General features: G+C 49.4%; 4 protein-coding genes across 5 annotated transcripts; 2 read left to right on the top strand and 2 right to left on the bottom strand.

The window, feature by feature from the left end:
- The first annotated feature begins 772 nt into the window (after nucleotides 1-772).
- On the top strand, nucleotides 773-5,126 carry LRRC59 (leucine rich repeat containing 59). Of its 2 annotated transcripts, XM_059864713.1 has the most exons (8): nucleotides 773-1,056; nucleotides 1,400-1,459; nucleotides 1,809-1,848; nucleotides 1,967-2,125; nucleotides 2,431-2,535; nucleotides 3,115-3,187; nucleotides 3,616-3,789; nucleotides 4,326-5,126. In XM_059864713.1, the coding sequence occupies exons 1-8, from the start codon at nucleotides 1,034-1,036 to the stop codon at nucleotides 4,568-4,570; spliced, it is 879 nt and encodes a 292-aa protein (XP_059720696.1). In that variant the 5' UTR covers nucleotides 773-1,033; the 3' UTR covers nucleotides 4,571-5,126. The 2 variants fall into 2 exon arrangements, with proteins under 2 accessions (XP_059720696.1, XP_059720695.1); XM_059864712.1 differs by lacking the exon at nucleotides 1,809-1,848 and having other exon boundaries at nucleotides 775-1,056.
- A 1,411-nt stretch (nucleotides 5,127-6,537) lies between these two features.
- EME1 (essential meiotic structure-specific endonuclease 1) lies at nucleotides 6,538-11,369 on the bottom strand. Its single transcript, XM_059864711.1, has 8 exons — nucleotides 10,672-11,369; nucleotides 10,461-10,588; nucleotides 10,191-10,283; nucleotides 9,604-9,725; nucleotides 9,282-9,414; nucleotides 8,645-8,760; nucleotides 7,403-7,592; nucleotides 6,538-7,055 (listed from the first exon to the last, which is right to left on the bottom strand). The coding sequence occupies exons 1-8, from the start codon at nucleotides 11,330-11,332 to the stop codon at nucleotides 6,879-6,881; spliced, it is 1,620 nt and encodes a 539-aa protein (XP_059720694.1). The 5' UTR covers nucleotides 11,333-11,369; the 3' UTR covers nucleotides 6,538-6,878.
- A 99-nt stretch (nucleotides 11,370-11,468) lies between these two features.
- On the top strand, nucleotides 11,469-14,732 carry MRPL27 (mitochondrial ribosomal protein L27). The gene is made up of 4 exons (XM_059864715.1): nucleotides 11,469-11,551; nucleotides 12,987-13,109; nucleotides 13,834-13,901; nucleotides 14,334-14,732. Exons 1-4 carry the CDS (start codon nucleotides 11,530-11,532, stop codon nucleotides 14,538-14,540), a joined length of 420 nt encoding a protein of 139 aa, XP_059720698.1. The 5' UTR covers nucleotides 11,469-11,529; the 3' UTR covers nucleotides 14,541-14,732.
- Nucleotides 14,182-21,106, bottom strand: LOC132336823 (uncharacterized). The gene is made up of 5 exons (XM_059864714.1): nucleotides 20,962-21,106; nucleotides 20,241-20,362; nucleotides 18,270-18,368; nucleotides 17,649-17,813; nucleotides 14,182-16,255 (listed from the first exon to the last, which is right to left on the bottom strand). The coding sequence occupies exons 1-5, from the start codon at nucleotides 21,047-21,049 to the stop codon at nucleotides 16,109-16,111; spliced, it is 621 nt and encodes a 206-aa protein (XP_059720697.1). The 5' UTR covers nucleotides 21,050-21,106; the 3' UTR covers nucleotides 14,182-16,108.
- Between the last annotated feature and the right edge of the window lie 403 nt (nucleotides 21,107-21,509).

Here is a 21,509-nt window from a genome sequence, read left to right as displayed (position 1 = left end):
ATTGAGGTATTTGATTTCACCTATTCACAGTTCTGCTCCAGATGGCAAATCCACAAAGCCATCATGACAGCTGTCAGAATTTTTGACTACTTATATATTTTAGCAAACAAAAGGCATTAATGTTCATTGGCTACAAGTTACCTAGTTCTCATATCAATTAGTATTCTATCTTCCATTGTTCAATGATTCTTTCGCTTCCCATGCTAATTAGTCCAGTCATAGTCCTTCTCCTCTTTTGGGTTGGTGGTTTTCCTGGGTCTGTGGCCATGAGTAGGTGGTCACAATCTGCCCCTGACAAAACTACATTTTACCTGCCTGGAGCTGATTCAACCCAATTGCTGAGTTAGCTTTATTAGTTTCTTCCTTGTCTTAGGGATTCTGCCTAATGTCCTTGTAGCCCATAAATCCTGCATTCCTTGTTCCCGCTATCAGTAGCACATCCTTCTTCCCAAGCTTTGTTATCCTCCCATTAAGTCTGAGATCATCAGATCAAGCCTTAAACCTTAACAAGACAACTCTACCAACAAGAATTCGTCTAAGACAGCGTTTAGAGCTTATTAGCTGCTCTCTACTTCGGGGACTAAATCGCCTTTTTTTTACTTAGGTTTGAAAGTAATCTGAGATCAAACATCAGATAACATCCTTTCTTAAAACAATTTGTAGGTGTTTAGCGGCGCTGGTGCCGGTGCGAGCAGTGCGGCCCCGCTCCGGGCCGGCAGCGGGCGCGCTCGGCGCCCCGGCGGCGGCTGGCGGGGCCCGCGCGGACGTGGCCGCGGAAGTAGGTGGCGGGGCCGGGCCGTGCCACGCCGGGACAGGACGGGACGGGACGCGACGGGCTGGGCTGGGCTGTGCTGTGCTGTACTGTGCTGTGCTGTGCTGTGCTGAGCCGCTCCGAACCGAGACGCGCCGCCTCCCCGTGCCGAGCAGCATCTCCCGTGAGCAGCCGCCTACTGAGCCATGTCGCGGGGCAAGGGGCTCAGCCTGAAGGACAAGCTAGACGGGAACGAGCTGGACCTGAGCCTCTGCGACCTGAATGAGGTGCCGGTGCGGGAGTTGGTGAGTCTCCGGCCGTGGGCCCCGGCAGAGGTGGGGACCGGCTCCCGGTCCCCGGGAAGGAGCAGCGTAGGGGAGCCGGATGTGCTGGGGGCTTGTGACCTGGCCTGCAGGTATCTAAAGCAGTGAGGTTCTGTGTCCCGCGGGCCCGGCAGCCGCTAGTTACTGCTGTCCTGGGATAAGAACCTTTTTGGACACAGAGATGGATCCGGAGATGACGTGACCTCGGAGCAGCCGCGGGGGATGGAGACTGACGCGGGAGAAACCGCAGAGGCCGAAGCAGAACAGGTGTCAGAGGGGGTCGGGTGAACGTCCATGTTCATTCAGTGCCTTATTTGTCTTTCAGGCTGCTCTTCCGAAAGCTACTGTCTTGGATTTGTCCTGTAACAACCTCATTTCCTTGCCGGTAAGGTGCTGGAGAGCCTCCGTGGGGATGAATCTGCTGGGAAATATTTGGAAAGATAGCTGGTGCTTCAGTAGAGGCTCACCAGGCACTGTGGAACTGGCACTTTCGCTGCTCTGGGGTGGCTGAATGACTCAGTTGTCAGTGCTGGCAGTGGATTTGGCTGAGGCAGGAGAGAGTACAGGGTTGAACTGTGTGAAGATTGCAGTACATTCCTTCCAGAGCATCCCCAGGTGAATACAGAGGAGTTTCATCAGCAGTGGAGACTTGGGTTTGTTCCTGTCATATTGTCATCCATAACCTTTTTGGTCTGTCTTATCTGTCCCACCGTGTCTCACCTCCATCTTCCAAGGCAAAGGAGGAGAGTGATTTTCCTCCATCACAGTCCTGTAGTAAGTCAAGGATTTGTGCCTGATTTGAGGTGCAGGGTGTCTCCACATATTTCCCACTTAGGTTCTTCCATAAAGGTGCTGACCAGCTTTCTCTGGGTTTTCTTTGTTTGGGTTTTAGTCAGACTTCTGCAGTTTGATGCATCTGGTGAAACTGGATTTGAGTAAAAATCGGTTGCAACAGCTGCCCTTGGACTTTGGCCGCCTGGTCAATCTGCAGCACTTGGACCTCCTGAACAACCGCTTGGTCACCCTGCCAGTCAGCTTTGCACAGCTCAAGGTAAAACTGTTTGCTGGGCAGTTACGTAAAGCTTTGGGATGCAGCCCATGGTCTTGTGATCCTGCTCAAGTTGATTTCTCTGGTAAAACATCCATCCTGCTGACTACCCATTCCAAAATTCAGCTGGGTCTGCACTGCAGCTCAGTAAAAATCCTCGCAGTCTATTGAAAACATCTCTGCTCATCTTCTGTACCTCTTTCATTATTGTGAAAACTAAGCAGTTCTTTGCTTCTGCTTTGGATCTCTTAAATAATTCCAAGACTGCTGTGCTCTTACAGCCTCCCCTTTGTTGTGCCTTTTTGCAGAACCTGAAGTGGCTGGATCTGAAGGACAATCCCCTGGATCCTGTCCTGGCAAAAGTGGCAGGAGACTGTCTGGATGAAAAGCAGTGTAAGCAGGCTGCTGTCAAGGTAAGGAGTCTCATTTTATTCTAATTTTTTTTTTTCCTTTCATAGCTTTGCCAGTGATTCTTCCTCTGTTTGCTTAGCAAGATTGGCAGCTGCTGCAGGAGCCTGAAGTTTCTTCAGGGAGTGAGGTGCAGGTCCACTGCACTGACTCCCCTGCTGTTGTGCCTGTGGAGAGCAAACACCTGGCTGAGGAGGATGCTTCTCCATTTGAGGAGTTAAGAGAGGATTAAATGCTGGTTGCCAAGAAAGTGGAGGCATAATCAGACATAGTAATCCATGCCTGTGCTGATAGTGCAAAACCTCTGGAGAACTTCTGGCAAACATAAATAGAAATGTTCTGTGATCCTCTGTATCATGGAGCACCAGTTTGCCATGTTTGTTTTTAATGGGAAGATTTGTTTTTAAACAACAGACTCACATAAGTTGTGAGTTATTTTCAGAGCTGTAGCTGTAGGGATAGGTGAGGGTTGGGGGTCACCCCCAGCTACCTATTCTCAGCCATACTCCATCTGTTCTGTTCAGAACTGACTGTGCCACTAGGCTTCTTGCACAGCCCTCAGGTTGTTTTCTTGGCTATTTAAGGTACTGCAGCACATGAAAGCAATCCAGTCTGAGCAAGATCGACAACGGCAGCAGAAACTCCAGGCAGAGAGAGGTAGGGATGAAGAGCCCCCACATGCTGTCTGCTGAGGACTGCTCTTCGTCTGTCTAACACACCCAAGCATTCTGATCACCATCTAATAAATTGCCATCTAACACATACTTGTAGCCACCCAAACCCAAAGTACTCAGGGAATAGTAGGGTAAAAGGGCTGGAGGGAGAAATATAGCAGGGGGGTAGTGTTTGTGATTTCTTGGCCTGAGGAATAGTTAAATTTCTAGAAGGAATGTGCTATAGGTTACCTATAAAACATGAAAGAAAAGCAGAACAAAATGCAAGGTATGTAATACTAAATAAAATGATAAAAAAAGAGGATAGTTGTTTAATTGGTTTCCTCATTCCAGCTGGGATAATATGGTAATAAGGAAAATGGCAATGACAACCCTTTGCATAAAAGGGAAAAACTTGCTGTTAATCCCCAGAAATGGAGAAGAAACGTGAAGCAGAACAGCGAGCAAAGGAGGCTCTGGAGAAAGAACTGCGGAAGCGAGAGAAGGCAGAGGAAAAGGAGCGCAGAAGGCGGGAGTACGATGCTCAGAAAGCTGCAAAACAGGAGATGGAAAAGAAAACTAAGAAGGAAACATTACACACCCGAAGTAAGTAGTGTCTGTTTTGGGTGGGGTTGTGCCAGGTTTCACTGTCATCAGATTGTGATGCTGCCAGAATTGCTTTCATGCAGCCCAGGTACTGGGAGACTGGAAGATGGGTGTGAGGGTAGGGTGGAACTTACAGGAGTTCTGATAAACTCTGGTGCTGTGCACTTTTCCCCTTTTCCTGTGTTACCATTTACTGTGAAGCTACAAGTCATGAAGTTCTCCAGCTGTTTCTAATGAGAACTTCCCTCCACTCATTTTTTTCTTAAGTCTACTGAGCTACATTTGCGTAATTAGATCTTGTGCAACACAGAGGTGCTTTACATCCCCTTCGCCTGTGAAACTGGATCTGAAACTTTTCATCCTAAGCAGTTACATCCTGCACATCTACTTATTTATCAGAGCTAAGTGATGAAAATTCACAACAAAAGCCAGCTGCAGCAGAGGATTAAGTGTCTTACCTGAAGTTTGTTTGTGAGCATAGCCTGTTATAGTTGATTAATTCCTCACATTCTGTCCTGTTCACGTTCTCGCTGCAGAGCCGGCCTCCAGCTCCCGTCCCCCTCAGCCCCCCCGGCATAAGCCGTCGTGGTCGCGGTCAGTGCTGAGAGTCCTGCTCTTTGTGCTGTTCTGCATCCTCTGTACCCTGGCTACCTGCAAGCTGACGGAGCTGCAGCATCAACCTCTGTGCGTCAGTGTGAACACCCTCTACGAGGACGTGCTGGCTGCTCTGCAGAACCACAAAACCCTGCAGAACATGCTACAGCACAACTCGCACCAGTGATTGTCCTGGATGGGCTCTTGCTTCATCAGCATCTTCTTCCACCATCTACGCAGCCAGAATTCCTATGGAATTGTGTTCTGATGAAACTACTTTGAACCAGTCAGCGTTGGTTTGCTGGTCCACTCCACAGAGCAGAGCTATTGTTCAAACTATCTTTGTTGTGCATGTCTCTCAGTCGGCCTGTAACTCCCTTTATTTGTGCACATTAACCTAAACTTGTTACCACTCCTTGCCTCCAAGTTGTGTCCACCAGGATTGTGAGGTACAGGAAGCTGACAGTCTATAGGAATGGGAACAAGCAGCTCTCACAGCATCTGGGTGAGACAGCTGTAGCTCTGAGCTAGAGGTGGAAAGTTTTTAATACATATCCGTTCCTTGCTCTCATTTCTGTTTGTGCTAAGAATGGTGGTATGGCTGTATGGGAATAATAGACTAAGGCCACACTCCAGGACCAATTACAGGCATGTAGGATGGCTGTGCATCCCTATGTTGGAGCAAAGAGGCTGATGTGCTATTGAAAGAAGCTGAAAATTTTCAATACAAGTTTTCACAGCAATTTGTCTGAACTGGATGTTTATGTTATTAACATAGTTTTCATTTTAATTAGGCCTTTTAGGAACAGCCACAAATGATTTCCAAGTACATGTGAATAATTCCTGCCTGCTGCAGCTGCAGAGGCAGCACTGGGTGGCACTGTGGGAGCACTGCTGGCAGGAAAGGGGAAGCCTCGGGGGTGGGGAAAGGCTGGGAAGTTTGGTGGTTTGCATCTCAAGAGGAAAACTCACCTCTGCAATGGTCTGTGAATTATTTAGAATTTCCTTAAAAATTATTTAAAATTCATTTTAAAATTTCCTTAACTCCCATCAAGCAGAAGTTTTTCATATCCTTAAGAGCTTTGTGAGTTCTTAAAATGAGAGAATATCTGTTCTACAGGCTCCACTGAGACATTCTACACTGGTCTCCAGAATCGTTCCCTGTTCTCATACCTGGGATTATTGCTGCCAGGAGCAGTGCTATGGGGAAACCATCACAGCAGTAAACCCTCATTTGTCTGTAACCCGATTATAAGATTGTGGTTCCCTGAATATCGCACAGGAGAGAGCAGCAGCACAAGTGTCAGATTAAAGGAAGGAAGGGGTGCCTCTGCTTTAGGAAGGTGCATGTTCTCAAAGCTTCCTTCAAACACTTTTAAGCTTTGCTTTGGATGTCTAGCTCATCCCATTCTTTAAAATATCCTTACTCTCTATCCAGAAATGTTCAGGAAAATTACAAACAGCATCTAAAGCAATGTTTCCTCCATGCAGCCCTTCCTGCCAACATCCAGATGAGTGTTACATAGGTTGGTAAGCATGGGCTTATACAATTTATAGATTCAGGTTAGCAGCACTTCTGGTCAGGCCAGGGCTCCAGCTGGATGCCTAGAACAAGCAGGGCAGGTTGGGATTTTTCCACTGGAGGCAGCAGGGTTCCAAAGAGTTAACTTCCACACATGGGATGCAGTTTAATTCTCAGCAATGCTGTTACAAAAACCCTCAACTGTCCTTGCGTGCGCATAAGTGCTGATGGCTGCACGGACAGGCCGTGGTCCCCAGTCTAATTAAAAGGAAGCTTTTTGTGCCAACTGTTTAGACCTCATAATTCCAGTGCATATAATCAGATTTCAAGACCTTCTCTAGATTAAGGCGTCTGGAGACTGAATCAGAGCACTCTAAACTTGTATCTGAAAATTAGTCTTACTCATTCCCATCTGCTACAGTGGAACAACGAGAGTCTGTTTTGTGAGGTAAAGTTCTTTCGCCTCTCTAGAACAGGTGTTGGGGGAGCAGCACCATGTTGCTCTAGCTTCAGGATTTGTCCCAAAGGAGGGAGAAGGTAAGTCCTTGCAGTTCAGGAGAGCAACAGGAAGTATTCCTTTCAACAGAGGACATACCTGTCTATATTCAAGACACCATGTTAAGAAGCAAAGGTTATTCTTCAAAATTATTTATTTTATAGGAAGACAATTAAAACAACATCAGTACTATAAGCTGTGTGCAACTCATGTGCTTAGGGAAGATGTTCACCATCTTTCTTGTGTAAACTCCTGCTATTCAGCAACTTTATCCAACTTTTTTCTGCTACAATAAAGTCTTAATGTGTTTCAAGTCTTTAAACAAGGATCAATGAGTGTTATCTAAGCACTTCTTCACAGAAGAAAACTGAAAACTTGACCAGACAAATGGTAAAAACCCTTATTCCCTGGAGCTACCCAGTGAAATCCAAAACGGAACAGTTAACTGAACAAACAGTACAACCCTTTTTCCCTGTGCTACCCAGTAAAATCCAGACAGAGGTCGGGATCGTGGGAAGTCATCTGCAGATAGATGCGTCGGGACAGTTCTGGCCCAATGCGCCGGGAGGTGGCTGTCACACCCTCCCCACGGTGCACAGGGATATTGGCCAGCATGTTCTCCCGCTCCTGGTCCGAGGAGCATTTCTCATAAGCCTGAAAGCAACACAAAGGCAACAATGGGATCACCCACTTGCATCCATTGATAAAAAACCAATCAAAGCTAGGCACCTGTACCTGCTCTGCCCTTCCACAATGTCCACTCATTTTTCACTTGGTCTCTGCCCAAGTCCCATCTATGAGCTTGGAGAGTGAAGCCAGTGCTGCTCCCTCAGTGGGAAGCCAGAACAGTGGATGCCAAGGAAGCGGTTCCTTCACTAACTTACTGAATAGCTCATGCAGAATCACTATGTCTAATTTAATACTGATTAAATAATTTCTTCCACTCCCTGCATGAGCTGGCTGCCTGCACACAGTGCTGGGTATCCCTGAGGCATCCTCACCTGGATCAGAAGCTGAGGAGAAGGGTAGGCAGACACGATGGCCTCAGCCATCTCAGAGCTGACACGGTTAAATTGCTGTATCTGCCTCTTCCAAACTTTCAAGAGACCCTTTCCAGAAGGATCCACCTTCACCCCTCTGCAACAGTCCTTCTCCAAGTAGAAAGAGAACCCTGTGTTCTCTCGCTCTTGCCTAGGGAGAACAAGCAATGAGGAGGCAAATGAGACAATGAGGCTGTGAAGAAAATCCTATCCCTGCCATCTGTTGTCACAGAGCCAGAGCGCTGTCCCTCACTTGAGCTGTCAGAGACACAACTGGCATCAAAGGAAACATGAATAATTTGACCCTGTTTTCTTTACATGCACTACCAATTTCTTTAAGACCCAGATTGCTCCTGAAAAAGAAACAATCCCGTACTCAGCAGCAATCCTGACACATCAACTTGCAGGAGCAGTGCAGACAAAGTCAACTTGCAGACAAAGTGATAAACAAGAATTCAACTTCTGGCAGTCAACTATAACAAAACACTTTTAGATGTAATTTTTAATGACAGCTCATCTCTTGTCATGGCTGACATGAAAATCCAGCAGCTGCTGTGATAGGAATGCCAGGATTGTGTGAGACTGCACAAGATAGCTTTCTTAGCTATCACTGTGCAACAAGCTGTTATCCTCCCTTATCAATGGAAAGAGTCAAGTGGTTCATTCTCAGGCATGTCTCTTCATTACACACTGAAGAAGAAAAGCTGACACTCTAAGAGCCAACCCTACTCGTATTCCCTTCCCACTCCAAAAATCTGGCTCAGAACAAGAGCTCTACTTGATGTCAAGGCTCCAGTGTGAAACCTGAAGGTGGTGAGGCACCAGAACAAATTGCCCAAAGAAGTTGCAGATACTCAAAGAAGTTGCAGATACCCCATCCCTGGAAGCGTTCAATGCCAGGTTGGATGGAGCACTAAGCAACCCAGTGTAGTAGGTGTCCCTGCCATTGGATTAGATCATCTTTAAGGTCCCTTCCAACCCAAGCCAGCCTGTGACTATGAAACCAGGGTCTGTCCTGACCCCTCTGTGGGCAAGACATCAATTTCAAGAACAAGTCCTGTGTTGAAGGAGCTGCAAGAGCAGATGCTCTGTCACCTGCAGCTTTAGGAACCATTATACTCTGCATTGTACCTGCTATTCCTTCCCAGTAGAATAAAGTGCAGCCTTTCCAAAGGTAGGACCAAACCTCCTCTGCTTACTCACTTGTACGGTGCCTCAGCCACAGCTTTTGTGCACATAGTGGCATATTCCCCAAGCTCCTCACTGCTCTCAAAAATGCTGATTTGGACTTGTGTGCTCAGCTGTAGATCCACCAGGGCCTGTATCACCATAGGGAACAACAAATGGCACAATCAGTCTTGTTGCATCAAATTCCATATTTGTCTGAAGCAGAAAAGGGTCACAAACATCCTGCTGTAGGACAAGAACCTTCATTCTCTCTCCATTTTGGGAACAGTTAAACTTAAGACACTGAAGTATTTAGGGGCAGTCTGTCTCCTGACAGGTAATACCACCTCAGTGTCCTCTGAGCTGCCTCAGCTCCTCTGTGGTTCTTGTAACGAACACGCCACCACCAGTGGGCTTTGCCAATGGACCATGAAGGGCAAGAGGTGCTGCGACTGACATCAGTATCCAGGTGAATGAGACACATCAGTCTGTGTGGGAACAGGTACATGACTGAGCAGTGGGGAGCTGAACCCAAAGAGTTCTGTCCATAGGCTGATGGACAAATGAATAATGAAAGCCACGTACTCCCATGTACAAAATTGTGTGACTGGGTCAAATGTTCAAATACTGGGAGACAACAGATGAAGGTTGCATGTGTTTTAAAAGCACTCACTTCTTTCACATCCATTCTGGATAAGTTCAAGCTAGAATCCTTAACTTCCTTTTTTCTCCTTTCTCCCCGTTTCTCTTGATTTCCACTTGCTGCTGTCTGTCGCAGCCTTTGTTTTGGCTGAACTTGAAGAGACCTAAAAAGAGTAAAGTAAGAGTGGGGTGACAGTCTGGATGGACCTTTGCTTCCATTTCTGTATAAAAAGTGGTGGAGCAGTTCTGGGAATACCTCTTATACTCCAGTCTTTGCTAGAAGGAATTAACATAAACACCTATGGCATTTTTCAAGAGAGAACACAGAAATATCTGGAGGGAAGAAGTCTGACCTGAAATAATTTTCTACTCCAACTACTGCCAGAGCCAGAATTCTCCCAGGCATTTTTTCCATCATATGAGCCACATAGCTCTGCAGGGTTTCCTTCTGCCTTTCTGCACAGCCATCAGCATTCTACAAAGATGAATGGGAAAAATAAGGAATTAAACCATTTTGAGGTATACAGAGAAGCACAGCAAATTATTGCCCTGGTTGTAGGTCTGCAGATGAGTCCATTCACTCTTGATCTTCAGGGCAAGCAGGCAATACTTGATCCCATGTAAAGTTAGAGCAGAAAGAATTAAAAAAAAAAACAAAAAAAAACCCACAAAACAAAACAAAACAAAAAAAAACCCCAAACCACTTGATGTAACAATGTAACTCTTCAGAGGAATGTGTGAAAAATTTTAACTAGCAAAGAAAGCTTGTCAGAACTATACATTATACAGCCCATTAATGGCTTCTAAACCCAGATTTCTGTTTCAATGAAACACTGCATTCCTCCCACACCAAAACCTTCCTGCCACTAAGAGGGATGGCAAAAGACCGGTTTTACATCAAGGCATGTTCAGGAGCACAAAAAGTCATAAGCATTCTCACTTGCTTGTAGCTGTGAACCATGGACAAAAACTCCTCCAGGCCAAGCAGAACCAGAACATTTGGTTCTTCTGTCCATTCATCTCCTCCTCCCATCTGTTCAGATATGAAAACAAACAGGCCACAGTCTGTTTAGAATTCACTCAGACTCCCACTCAAATCTCTGAGCAGTGAAATTAGAGGGTGTTCACTTGGGTTGCTAAATACAATTACTAATGACTGCAAATAACACACGAGGAAAATGACGAGATTATCAAAATTTTGCTCATATACCTGTGATGTCACTGTCTTTCTCCTCCAGGTGATGCTGCAGGGAACAGCGTGGTTCTCAAACACACAGGAATAATTGGCAGCCTGCAAAGCACTAAGGATCTGCTCGCCACCTTCTACCTGTAAGATGACTGAAATCGATGCACGGGTCAGGCCTCCAGAGAGAGGAGACAACAGTCAGTACAAGGCAGCTGCAGACTGTGAGGACAACTACCTGGATCTAGCACCACTGTTATGTATTTCTGGCACTCTCCTGGCCGCTGAGCTTTCAGCATATTGGCAACGGCTCTCTTCCTCTCTTTCTCCTCCTCTTGCTTCCTCCTCTTTGCTTCTTGCTCCTTCCTTCTCTGCCACGCATTCTGGCAGATTGCCTCCCGTTCCTTCGGACTATATTGTCGCTTCTTGAGAGGGAGCGATGTTTCTGGCCGTTCTCTGCTTACCGGGGGGGTACTAGGGATGTCAGAGTCGATTGGCAAGGAGCACAAGGAGGATCTCTCAACACTGCGTGTACCATTCTCACTATCACAAGCTACTTCTTTAGACGGCGTCAGGTCTTGACAAAGCCCTTTGCTTCCAGGATCCATCAGGTCACCACTAGCACAAAGTCCCGATGCTTCTCCTTTATCATCAGCGCCCAGGTTGAAAGGCTCAGGGTCCGCTCCCACTCTCATCTTGACCCTCTCGTGCAAAGGGACGACGTCCACCCCCTCTTCCCTCTCGCTGCTCACCATCTTGACCTCTGCCACCTTAGGATCAGGAGATGGTGACCGCGGGCGGCTCGGCTCGCCGAGGAATGGGGACGGCTGTAGCAGGTAGGCGAAGGAGGGCAGGTTCTCCTCTTCGCTGCTCTCAGATCCCGACTCGCTCTCCGCCATCTCCCCCGTCTCCTCAGGGGCACCGGCGCCCGCCTGAGGGGAAAGCCCGCGCCGGCCGCTGGTTGGCCCGGAGGCGCGTGCAGTGGGTGGCGATTGGTCCGAGCGCGCACCCTCGCTAGCGTCCGGACCAATCGCCGCCCAGCGCGCGCGCTTGTCGCCTTCCCACCGGGCGGAGGCGGGGACGTAGCGCCCTCAAGATGGCGGCGCTGGGAAGGCTGTGTGAGTGAGGGCTTGTGTCAGCTCATTACCCTCTGAGGGGTGGGGAGCGGCGGTCTGGCTTCCCTCTGGGGAGTGGGAGGGATGAGCTCGAGAGAAGGTGCCCCAGGGAGGTCACCCTGCGGGACGTCGCGCCCCTGGTAGGACGTCACCACCGATAGCTCGAGACCGAGGCTTTCCCCTGGAGCTGAGGCGAAGCTGTGGTGATGGCAGTGGGGGGGTTTGTGTATGTGAAACTGTAACTATGCTTCGTCTTTGTCTAATTTCCTGTAAATCGTCAAGTCTCGGAGGCTTTAATTTACTTAATGGGTCATGTCATGAAATTAATGGGTTTTGTAACCTTTCCTCAACAGTATTTCTTAGAATTATGGACAGGTTTGGGTTGGAAGGAACCTTAAAGGTTATCTTGATCCAATTCCCTGCCATGGGCAGAGGTCCCTTCCATCAGAGCAGGTTGCAGTAAGCCCCACCCAGCCTGTGCTTGAACGCTTCCAGTGGTGGGACATTTCCAACTCATTGGGTATCCGTGACGATTTAATTAAGTTAAACTAGTGGTTTTGCTCAGGTTAAGGAACCATTGTTCTGCACTAACCTGCTGCTTAACAGGCTAAATAGAGGGATTCAGAAGAATTAGGTTTGTCTCCTACCTGCATAAGAGGTGGTACTGAAGAGATTTTTAAGACAATGATGGCTTGGATTGGGAGAGAACTTAAAGATCACCCAGTTCCTAACCCCTGCCATGGGTAGGGGCACCTTTCACTAGACCTGGTTGCTCCAAGCCCTGTTCAACCTGGCCTTAACACTTCCCTTAAACTGGGAGGATTAATGAAAAAACTGTGCTCCAGACTCCCTTTTTGCCACTTCCAGGGCTCTGTATTCCTTCTTAGAGCTTTTAATCATAGAATTACAGAATCATTAAGGTTGGAAAAGACCTCTGATACCAACAAGCCCAACCTTTATACTCCTTCTGGATACTCTTCAGACTGTTTCTGGCTGGTCATAGATGTTTATATATTTTCCAGACTGGGAGTCTGCTCATTTATAAGATTTCAGGATGTAACTGTAAGTAAGTGCCATTTGGTCAAAGGGGAAACTGAAACAAATCACAACCCATCTTTTCTCAAAGCACTATAAGAGCAATCCACAGCAACCAATGACATGTGTGCTGCATTTTACAAGAACCAAACAGGAATTTGTGCACATGATTTAACATGGTTGCTGAGAATTTTGTTCTTACCTGGGCAGCAGCAGCACTTGAGATGTGGCTTTTTTCCACGGAACTTAGGCCATTTTGGTCTAATTTGTCTTGGAAGTACTTTTTGTTTGTCCCAGGGCTTTCCTTTGCCTTTAACTTTAAAGCCTGTCTTCCTTTACATCTGGCAGAAGGAATTATGTATAATAGTTTTTCCAGCTGATGTTGTTCTTTCTCCTAACCTAGTTCTAACCACTCACCATACAACCCTGGTTGCTGTCAGATGGGCTTCTAAGAAAAGTGGGGGCAGCTCGAAAAACCTAGGTGGCCGCAGCCCGGGGAAACGTTATGGGTTCAAAAAAGTCGAAGGTAGGTCTGAGTATCTTATTTGCATTTCACTGGGTTCTTCACAGCTGCTCTCCCCTGATATGTGTCAGTTGCTGAGTGTTTCAGGAGAAGGTGGGCAGGGTACTTTTCCAGGAGAAAGAAGGTTTCCAGTGAAACCTCATGATCAAGGGTTGTTTGTGGGAGGGCAGGGTGAGTCAACTCCCCCCACCATGAGCCTGCCGGCTGCCAGCCAAAATTGCCTACAGAAAATGTACTTTGGTTCTAACTTTGCCTCTCCAGAGCCCAGGAGGAGGGAACACTGTGAGACACCTCATAGCTGCACTGCACTTTTCCCCCACACTGGGTGGAAGAACTGAGCATTTCCAGTGTTTACAAAGGAGAATTACAAAGCTTAGCAGAAGTGCCAAAGTGCAGATTCTTGCAGTTTAGTGCTTAATAATTACTATCTTTGCTGATGGAAACATATCAATGTAAATGTAATAAAACAAATACCTTCAGCAGCCAGAAAATTCCTTGTACCCTAGAAGCAATCTTTTCAGAGATTTGACTTTTTGCTATTGTCTATCCATTGCCCTTTTATTTTCTGCTAACAGCATTTTCGTTCAGATGCTTTTAACATTTGAAGTAATTTTTCCTTAGAAAATACCTACAGAAAGCTGGGATTTGAAAGTCCCGGAATGATTTGTGTTCTGCCAGGGCTCTGGAAGCTCTTTCTCTGCAGCCTGACTGTGTCACTCTGTTGCAGGTGCATTTGTCCATGCAGGAAACATTTTGGCTACGCAGCGGTTGATCCGCTGGCATCCTGGCGCTCACGTAAGGCCTTTTCTCTCTCTTTGGTTCTCAGAGAACAGCAGTCCCCCCCAGAGTCCCACAATCACTGCCTCCTCTCTTTCATTCTCATTCTTAATGCTCATCCCTGTGTTCTGTGGTATTAGTCACAGAGCCTGCTCAGAGCCTCACCTGTGCTCATGGGACTCAGGGAAGGTATGCAAGTAATTGATATCCCAGAACACTTCTGTGACCTGACTGGGCATTTGTGCTCCCGGGTGGAATGGGTGTCTCATATCTCATACTGAGCACCATTGCAAACTGCTTGCTGGAAGCAAGTTGTGTGGTTTTATTTTAAAAAATAAAGCAACAGATGCTGTTGAAGCCAGGATATCAAACAAGGCAGACCAATGATCAGATCTGCTTTAGTCGTGGATGTCCAGCCTCTCCCTTCTAATGCTCTTCATCCTCTCCCAGGTGGGCATGGGCCGTAACAAGACACTCTATGCCCTGGAGGATGGGATTGTGAGATACACCAAAGAGGTCTATGTGCCCCCACCCCGCAGCAGCGAGAGCAGGGATGTGATCTGCCAGCTGCCCAAAGGAGCAATCCTTTATAAAACTTTTATCAATGTTGTCCCTACTGCAGAAGTAGGAAGCTTCAAACTCATCAACATGCTGTGAACCTCCTGTGTCATGTGGGCACAGATGGAAAGAACAGACCACAGCTATACTGGCATCTGAAGAGAAGAGAGGCTCTGAAGATACCATTTTAGGATTTGGTTTTGTTCCTGAAGTGCTTGTGATCCGTGTTGAGGCACTGAGATCACCCGCTGACATTTATGAGTGTTTAATAAATGCTGTGGGGTAGCTGAAGGTCTTAGCTGCTCATGGAATTGTGTTACCATGGTCATGTAATATCTGGAGAGCCTGGTCTGTTGTGCCATTGGATGAATTCCCTCTATAATCACACTTGTTTCAGTACTTGTCCTGCTAATAATTCCCTCTATTTTTGCTCAATTTTAGTCATTACTGTTCTACTAGTACCTTAATTGACAATACTACAGAACAGATCCTTTTCCACATGCACCTATGCTGTGTACCCAGAAGCTGGATTTTTCCCTCTAGCTCACTCACCTCAATGCTTAACTTAAATATCTGAGTGTGCCATATACTGCCCATGTGAGGCAAGTTCACAGGCCTAATTCTAACTCAGTAATGAGTTCAGGGGGCCTGGCAAGATGCCCAATCTGGGCTAGTATTTGAAGCCTCAGCAGGTGGAGGTGTATGATAGAGCATTATCCAGGATACTCATCCTTTTGAGACATTAGGTGACATTTTTGAGCTTGTATTGCTCAAAATAAAGGAGCCCCAATGGGTTGTGCCTAAGCTGATCTAATTTTATCTACATGTTTGTAAACAATTTGAAACATTGACTCTGCAGTAGAAAACAAGTTATCAAAATCAGTAATGTAAGGACACCAGTGTTGACATTATTTAGACAGTTCTTCTGCTATTCAGAAGACCAGGTGAACTGGGTCAGCCACGTGTCCACCTGTGCTTCACAGTCTTCATGTAGACCTCCAGCTATTCAGTCCATGCATCTGTCCTTTCCCAGCCTGCAAATCCAGTCCCATGGTTCATCTTGCTGGTCTATATTTGGGTATAACCCATGGAGCCTCTCCAGATCCATATGTAGGCTCTGTACAGAACGGCTGTCAGTCAGAGGCCGTTGGTGCCAGAGCATGCAGCAGTGCTCCAAGGCACATGCCTTCTGCCACTCACAGGTGAGGACTTCCACATGGCAGGTAATCCAGATACAGTAAAACACTTGATAACCTAAGAAACAGGTGAAGCAGCACAAAATCACCAGTGCCTGAGGTCTTATCCTATGTACAGCCAGCAGTGCTGCCTCACAGAGGTATGAAATGCTGCTCCGAAGGAGCTCTGGCCTAGCAGACATTCCCCTTGGCTTTGCCCTGTGCAGCACCGGCAGCTAGACCTTTACCTTTGCTGTTTGACAGAATGAGCAGATATCCCTGGTTCCACTGCTCAGTGCAGTACTCAGCAATGGCTCTGTGGTTGTTCTTGTGCTGCAAGAGGGATGTCACTGGCTGGGTTGGTATTGCCTATGTTTCCAGCTGATTGTGGATCTGGGTGAAGGTTTGGCCATTCACTGTGGAGGAAAATGGTATCCCAGGCACTTCAGTTGCTGACAGAATGGGAAGCAGCAGTACACTGAGGCCAAGGCCTTACACTGCAGTATTCCGCTGAGTTTGGTAGCTGAGGGGGGCATGGAAAGGGTCTGGAACACCATGTCTGTCCAAGGTCTCTGAGCTTATTCCTGTTCCTGAGAAAGCTGGAGGATGCCTCAGAGCATGCTCATAAGGAGGTGGCATCTGTTGAGGAGAGAGGAAGAGCATTACAGTGGATCAGAAATAAGCAGGAGATTATCCCATCTCTTCTTACAGAGCAGATGAAAAGGCTCACAACTGCCACCAGCCTGAAATTAAACCCCCACAGTCCTCCAGCGTAGCCAGCTATAGGCTGGGGGACACCTGGAGATGACAGCATCGGTCGGGAATACGGCACAAACCTGCTGAGAGACACATTCTCCCCTCACACTCCGTGACAGGTTCCTGCTCTTCCCTGTTCCCTTTCAAGGACTTGGCAGAAGGCCAAAACAAACTTGACTTTTGTTGGGAGAGGGCTGTAATTTGTTTTCCCTTGACTAAAGAAAAATTATGGGATTTACAGAAGTACCTACAAACCAGGTGTTGTACCCAGGTTTTGGCAGCAAGTCTCACTGCAGAGAGAGAGGAACCTCCAGGCCTTGTCACATTTCTTTAGGCAGAGCTGTGCTAGCTTTCTCCCCACAGGTGATGGGAAGTTGCATGACGATGTTGTGGGAAGAGCTTCCAGTGCTGTTCCTCAACTACTTGTCTTTGGAACTTTACTCTCCTGTGCCCTCAATGCCCAGGTTTCATAGAATTACAGAATGGTTTGGGTTGCAAGGGACCTTAAAGATCATTCAGTTCCAACCCCTGTATGGACAGGGACACCTTCCACTATATCAAGCTGGAACTTTTCAGGCAGGTAGCTCCAAACACTGAGTGGCAAGGGCTAACTATGCCAGGCTTTATGGTACAGCTTTAAGAGCTCAAAATCCAGGTAAATCAGTGAACTTTTAATGCTTTACTCAGGGTTTCAAAAGTTTTTGTCCTGCTTTAGACAATGAGGTCTCTGAACGGGAGCATCTAAGGATGCTGCCACAAGACCTACTTGGCAGGATGCACTCACTTTTCCCTGTTACATTGTGGGAGTGCAAATCTTAAATATCATAACAAGCAAAGCCTCCTGCTCATAAATAAGCCATAAACACTTCAAGGTAATACCAAGATTACTCCCTAGGAGTGTCCTGCAGGGAGAAGGAAGCAAGAACCCATGAAAACCTTAGAGATCCAAAAATAACGCTCCCAGCCTGGACTTGTATGGAGCAGGTGATCTGAAGAGCCTGCCGTTTCTCCATGGGGCTTTTCCCTGCCTCCTGGTACAGGCATTTCTGCAAATGCACTGGGGGAGGAGAGATAGATCATTAACCAGCACAGATGTACACCAAAGGAGCCTCCCAATACACTTTGTGCTTTCCCAGAGATAAAAGCTATCAGGAAGGCAATCACAGAGCACAGAGTCCTCAACTACCACCAACTGTGAAGCAAGACACAGATATGAACCACAGTGGTGACTGCCATGGGCTTCTGCCAGCCCCCCACTGCAGGGAGGGGAGCTCACCTCCTGCGATGGCTCTGCCCACAGCCCAAACCTGTCGGCAATCATCTGATGGATTTCCCGCTGGCGATCTTTCTTCCGCACACTCTCGTAGCTGGGCAGGCGGGGCTGCTCCCAGGATGGGAGCTGGTACGTGCTGGGGGGTCCGACACAGAAGAGCTCATCTCCCTAGAAATGTCCATCCCCGGAAAAGGGTCAGTGTGATGGTGGCTCTCATCACTAGAAGTTTGTGTCCTGGTGCAACCCTGCGTTAATTCAGGGTTCAAAGCTGTAGGTAGTTGTAGGCTCCTTTGAACACCCAGAGAGGATATCCACCCTCCCAGGGGGCAATTACACCATGACCTGCACCGCAGGATCCCAAGCCCCCAGCATCTACCACTGCCACTTCATGCACAAACACCTCAGGGCACTATGGTATCTTCTGCAATATTCCTTCCCTCCACATGCTGCCTACCCCTGGGGTTTTTTACATACTGGCAGCACTTCCCAAAGTTGTGGGATAGCACCAGAAGATGCTGCCCAGCACCTTCTGCCCCAGGCAAACTCCATAACCAGAGTCTCTCTCCAAGCCTATGAGCACCATTCCCACCCAGGTCCCAGCAGGGGCCCTGCCATCACCATCACCTGCATGCCAGGGTTCTCAGCAGTGCTCTCCAGCCGTGAGGCTCCACGCTGGGGTCCCACCAGCTGCTGGCTGCTGCTGAAGTAGGGTGGGGGGCGGTCCTGGAATGAGGAGGACATGAGCAAAGCCAAAATCCCTCCCATCCTTCCCAGCAGAGAGCAGAGCTCAACCAGCTCTCATAGGACAGCAAGACCCTGGCAGAGGAAGAGTAGCTCCCTCCTGCAGCTCTCACTGCTGGCAGCAGCCCCTGCCTGTTCAGTGGCACCAACAGCTCCAGCACATCTTCCCTGGCAGTGTAGGGTCTGCTCCAAGGGCTGGAGCCAGCTGGAGCAGAGCATAGCCAGAGGGACAGTCTGGGCCCCAGGGCACGGTTTCATTGAAAATCAGCGGAACCATCTCTTTTTGGGGTACAACAAAAAACAATCCAACTATTCTGCTGGTGTAGATAAGAGCTCCATCACATGCTCAGGGTTACAGAATTTGTTAGCTCTTATCTGCTGAGCTTGTCATTTCAGGATAATGCAGCAAGCAAATCTACAGGGCAATAGTTGTGTTGTTCCCAAGCTGTCTTGTTCCAGTTAAACTGGATTCCCTGTCAAGACATTGAGCAACAGTGAGCAGAAATCCTGTTCACAGAGAACAGCCCCTGGAGCCAGAGCCAGGACTTGAGCCATGGCTTTACCTTGCTCTCAGAAAACCCCATCTCTGCCAGCAGAAACCAGCCCAGAGACTCTCAGGGCAACCAGGGATGCCCAAGGAGGACTATGAGGATTTACTGTTGCTCTTAACAAGCAAGGAGCTGTTTGTCTTGGCTCTACAGCACAACTACAGAAGCTGCAGGAAAACAGCATCCAACTGTTGGTTCAATAACTCATGAGCAAAACCAGTGCAACTATTCCTGCCCAAAAGCTGCCTCACACACTACAACTGCTTCTCTTTTTCTGAAGGAAATACGTTATGTGTTCCTTTTCCTTATATAATTCTTTGCATCTATCCTTCTGCACAGTCCTTTGCTAAAGGCAAGATGCCTGCTTGAAGTTTCCACCTCAGAGCTCAGGAAGCATCCCACACTGCCTCAGAGCAGTTCCACAGGGCAAGGGAGCACAGCAGCAGGACCTGCTCTCAATGTGTGCCATGGGCAGGCTACAGGAGGGAAGAGAGGGAAAGGAGTGGAGACAATCAGACAAGGACACCATCAGTGCAGCCTATTTCCACTGTGATTTCTGGTGGGGACTTCTCAGCCTGTGCTGGACTATTAGATTTGCCTTTCATAGCACTAGTCTCTGCAGCCCTTGCTAATGAGTCTGAATGTCCACTCTTCTCCCAGGGACTGCAGGCCTCCCCTCAAAAGCCATCCTTGCAGCTCTGGAGGCTGAGCTTTCCCCAGGCAGTCACTGCCATAAAAGCAACACTGGCTACAAACGCTGCTCTTTTTCCATCAGCTTCCCTAGTTGAAAGCCAGCCCTAGGAAATTACAGATGTGAGCAAAAGCGCTTTGTGTCTCACTGCTCCTTCCCCTGGAGCTGTGCACAAGAGAGCCAGTTGTCAGGGATGCGGGTGGCTTTGTCTGCCTTTTCCCTCAGCTTCCAGCTCCCTTCCCTGCTGGGCCCCTTCCTATAAAGCACAGTCCGACCCCACACATGACTATGCAGGGGGAGGAGAACCTCTCTCCCGAGCTGTGTGGAGAGCAGGCAAGCCTTTTAGTGTTGGGCCTTGGAGATGCAGCCACAATGGCACAACCAGGCAGAACTGGGTGGGTGGATGGATGGATCTCTTGGATAGAGTGGGAGCAAGGAGGTGGCAGAGACCAGGTCTGCTTGGAGGACCCACATCCATCAACAATTCCAGCGAGGCTGCAGGACAGTAACCTGGCAGTGCAGCCCCACAGACCCAGCACAAGGGAACAGGAGCTCAGGGGACAGAGGGGGACTCGTGGGCAGGAGGAAGAGAGGAAGGACTCGGAGGACACTCACATACTGGCTGGGAGTCTGCAAAAGGCGGCAGGAGCAGAGGAACTGGCAGCACATGGGATCCCGATGGTACAAGAGCAGCAGCAGGATGAGGATCGCCACGATGAAGACGGAGGTGGACACCGCTGCCAAGAGACGAGAGAGACGAGAGAGCCGGTGGTTCGACGGTCCCGTGGGCCTCCTCCTGCCGCCCGCTCTCGCCCCGCGGCTGCCGCTTGGAGAAGCCCCTGAGAAGCCGATTCCACCTGCTGCCCGTCTCAAGAGCGCTAAAGCCCCTTTGTGTCCAGCATCTTTCTCCCTACCAGACGGTGAACAACCTGCAGAGCCAGGAGGGGCTCACCCCATCCTGGACTGCGGCGGCAGGGACAGCCCCGCGGGGACCAGCACCGGCACCCACCGTCTCTCGCCCGGCGCTCTCGGCTCCCTCAGCACTACGGCAGGGCGCCGGTTCGCCAGCGTTCCGGGACCCCGCGGCTCCCACTCGGCCCACCCGCGAAGCCCACCCGCACGCCAGCCCCCGCCTCCGCTCCGCTCCGGCTCCAGTCTGGCGAGACAGCGGGACCCCGCCCGGATTAGGACCGGCTGCTGCAGCGACCTCTCCCCCGCCCGTCCCCAGGTATCGCCTTATCGGCACAGCCCGGGAGGCACCGGCAGAGGCCGATCCCGCCCGGCGGCCGACCCCGCTTCACTCCCGGCACCGCCGGAGCCCCCGCCCGCCACTCACTGGCGGCGATGACGATGGCCAGGACGTTGTTGTCCATGCTGGCGCTGGCGGTCGCTGTGTGGCCCGAGGCTTCCGCGGGCTGCGCCATCCCGACCCCGCCGCCGACAGCCCCGGCCCGCCGCCCGCGCTCCACAGCCCGCGAGGGGCGGGGCGGGGCGGGGCGGGGCGGGGCGGGGCGGGGCGGGGCGGGGCGGGGCCCCGAGCGAGCGGGCTCAGCCCGGGGCTCCCCCTTCGGACACGCGTCAGGGCCCGGCTCATCCGCGAGTGCCCCGCCCTCGTGCCGCGGTTAGCAGAGTCCCGCGGAGCCGGCCGAGCGGCAGCCAGACCGTGGGTCACTGCCGGGATCAGCGGGCACGGGACAACCCCAGCGCTGCCCCGCTCATGCAGAGGCAAAGCTGGCCTGTGCCACAGGAGGCTCCTGGCCCCGCAGGCAGCACGACCTGCCCACTCATTAGCCGATTAACACCTTAATTAAGTGCCATGTCAACGCTAAGTATCAGGGTACCTTCAGGGCCCTCGCTGCCAGGGTGTAACCAGACTCGGCCCAT

This window comes from Haemorhous mexicanus, chromosome 20, assembly GCF_027477595.1.
Source record: "Haemorhous mexicanus isolate bHaeMex1 chromosome 20, bHaeMex1.pri, whole genome shotgun sequence".
NCBI lineage: Eukaryota > Metazoa > Chordata > Aves > Passeriformes > Fringillidae > Haemorhous > Haemorhous mexicanus.
Note: the sequence above shows the minus strand (reverse complement) of the source record. Positions and strands in the feature narration are given on the sequence as shown.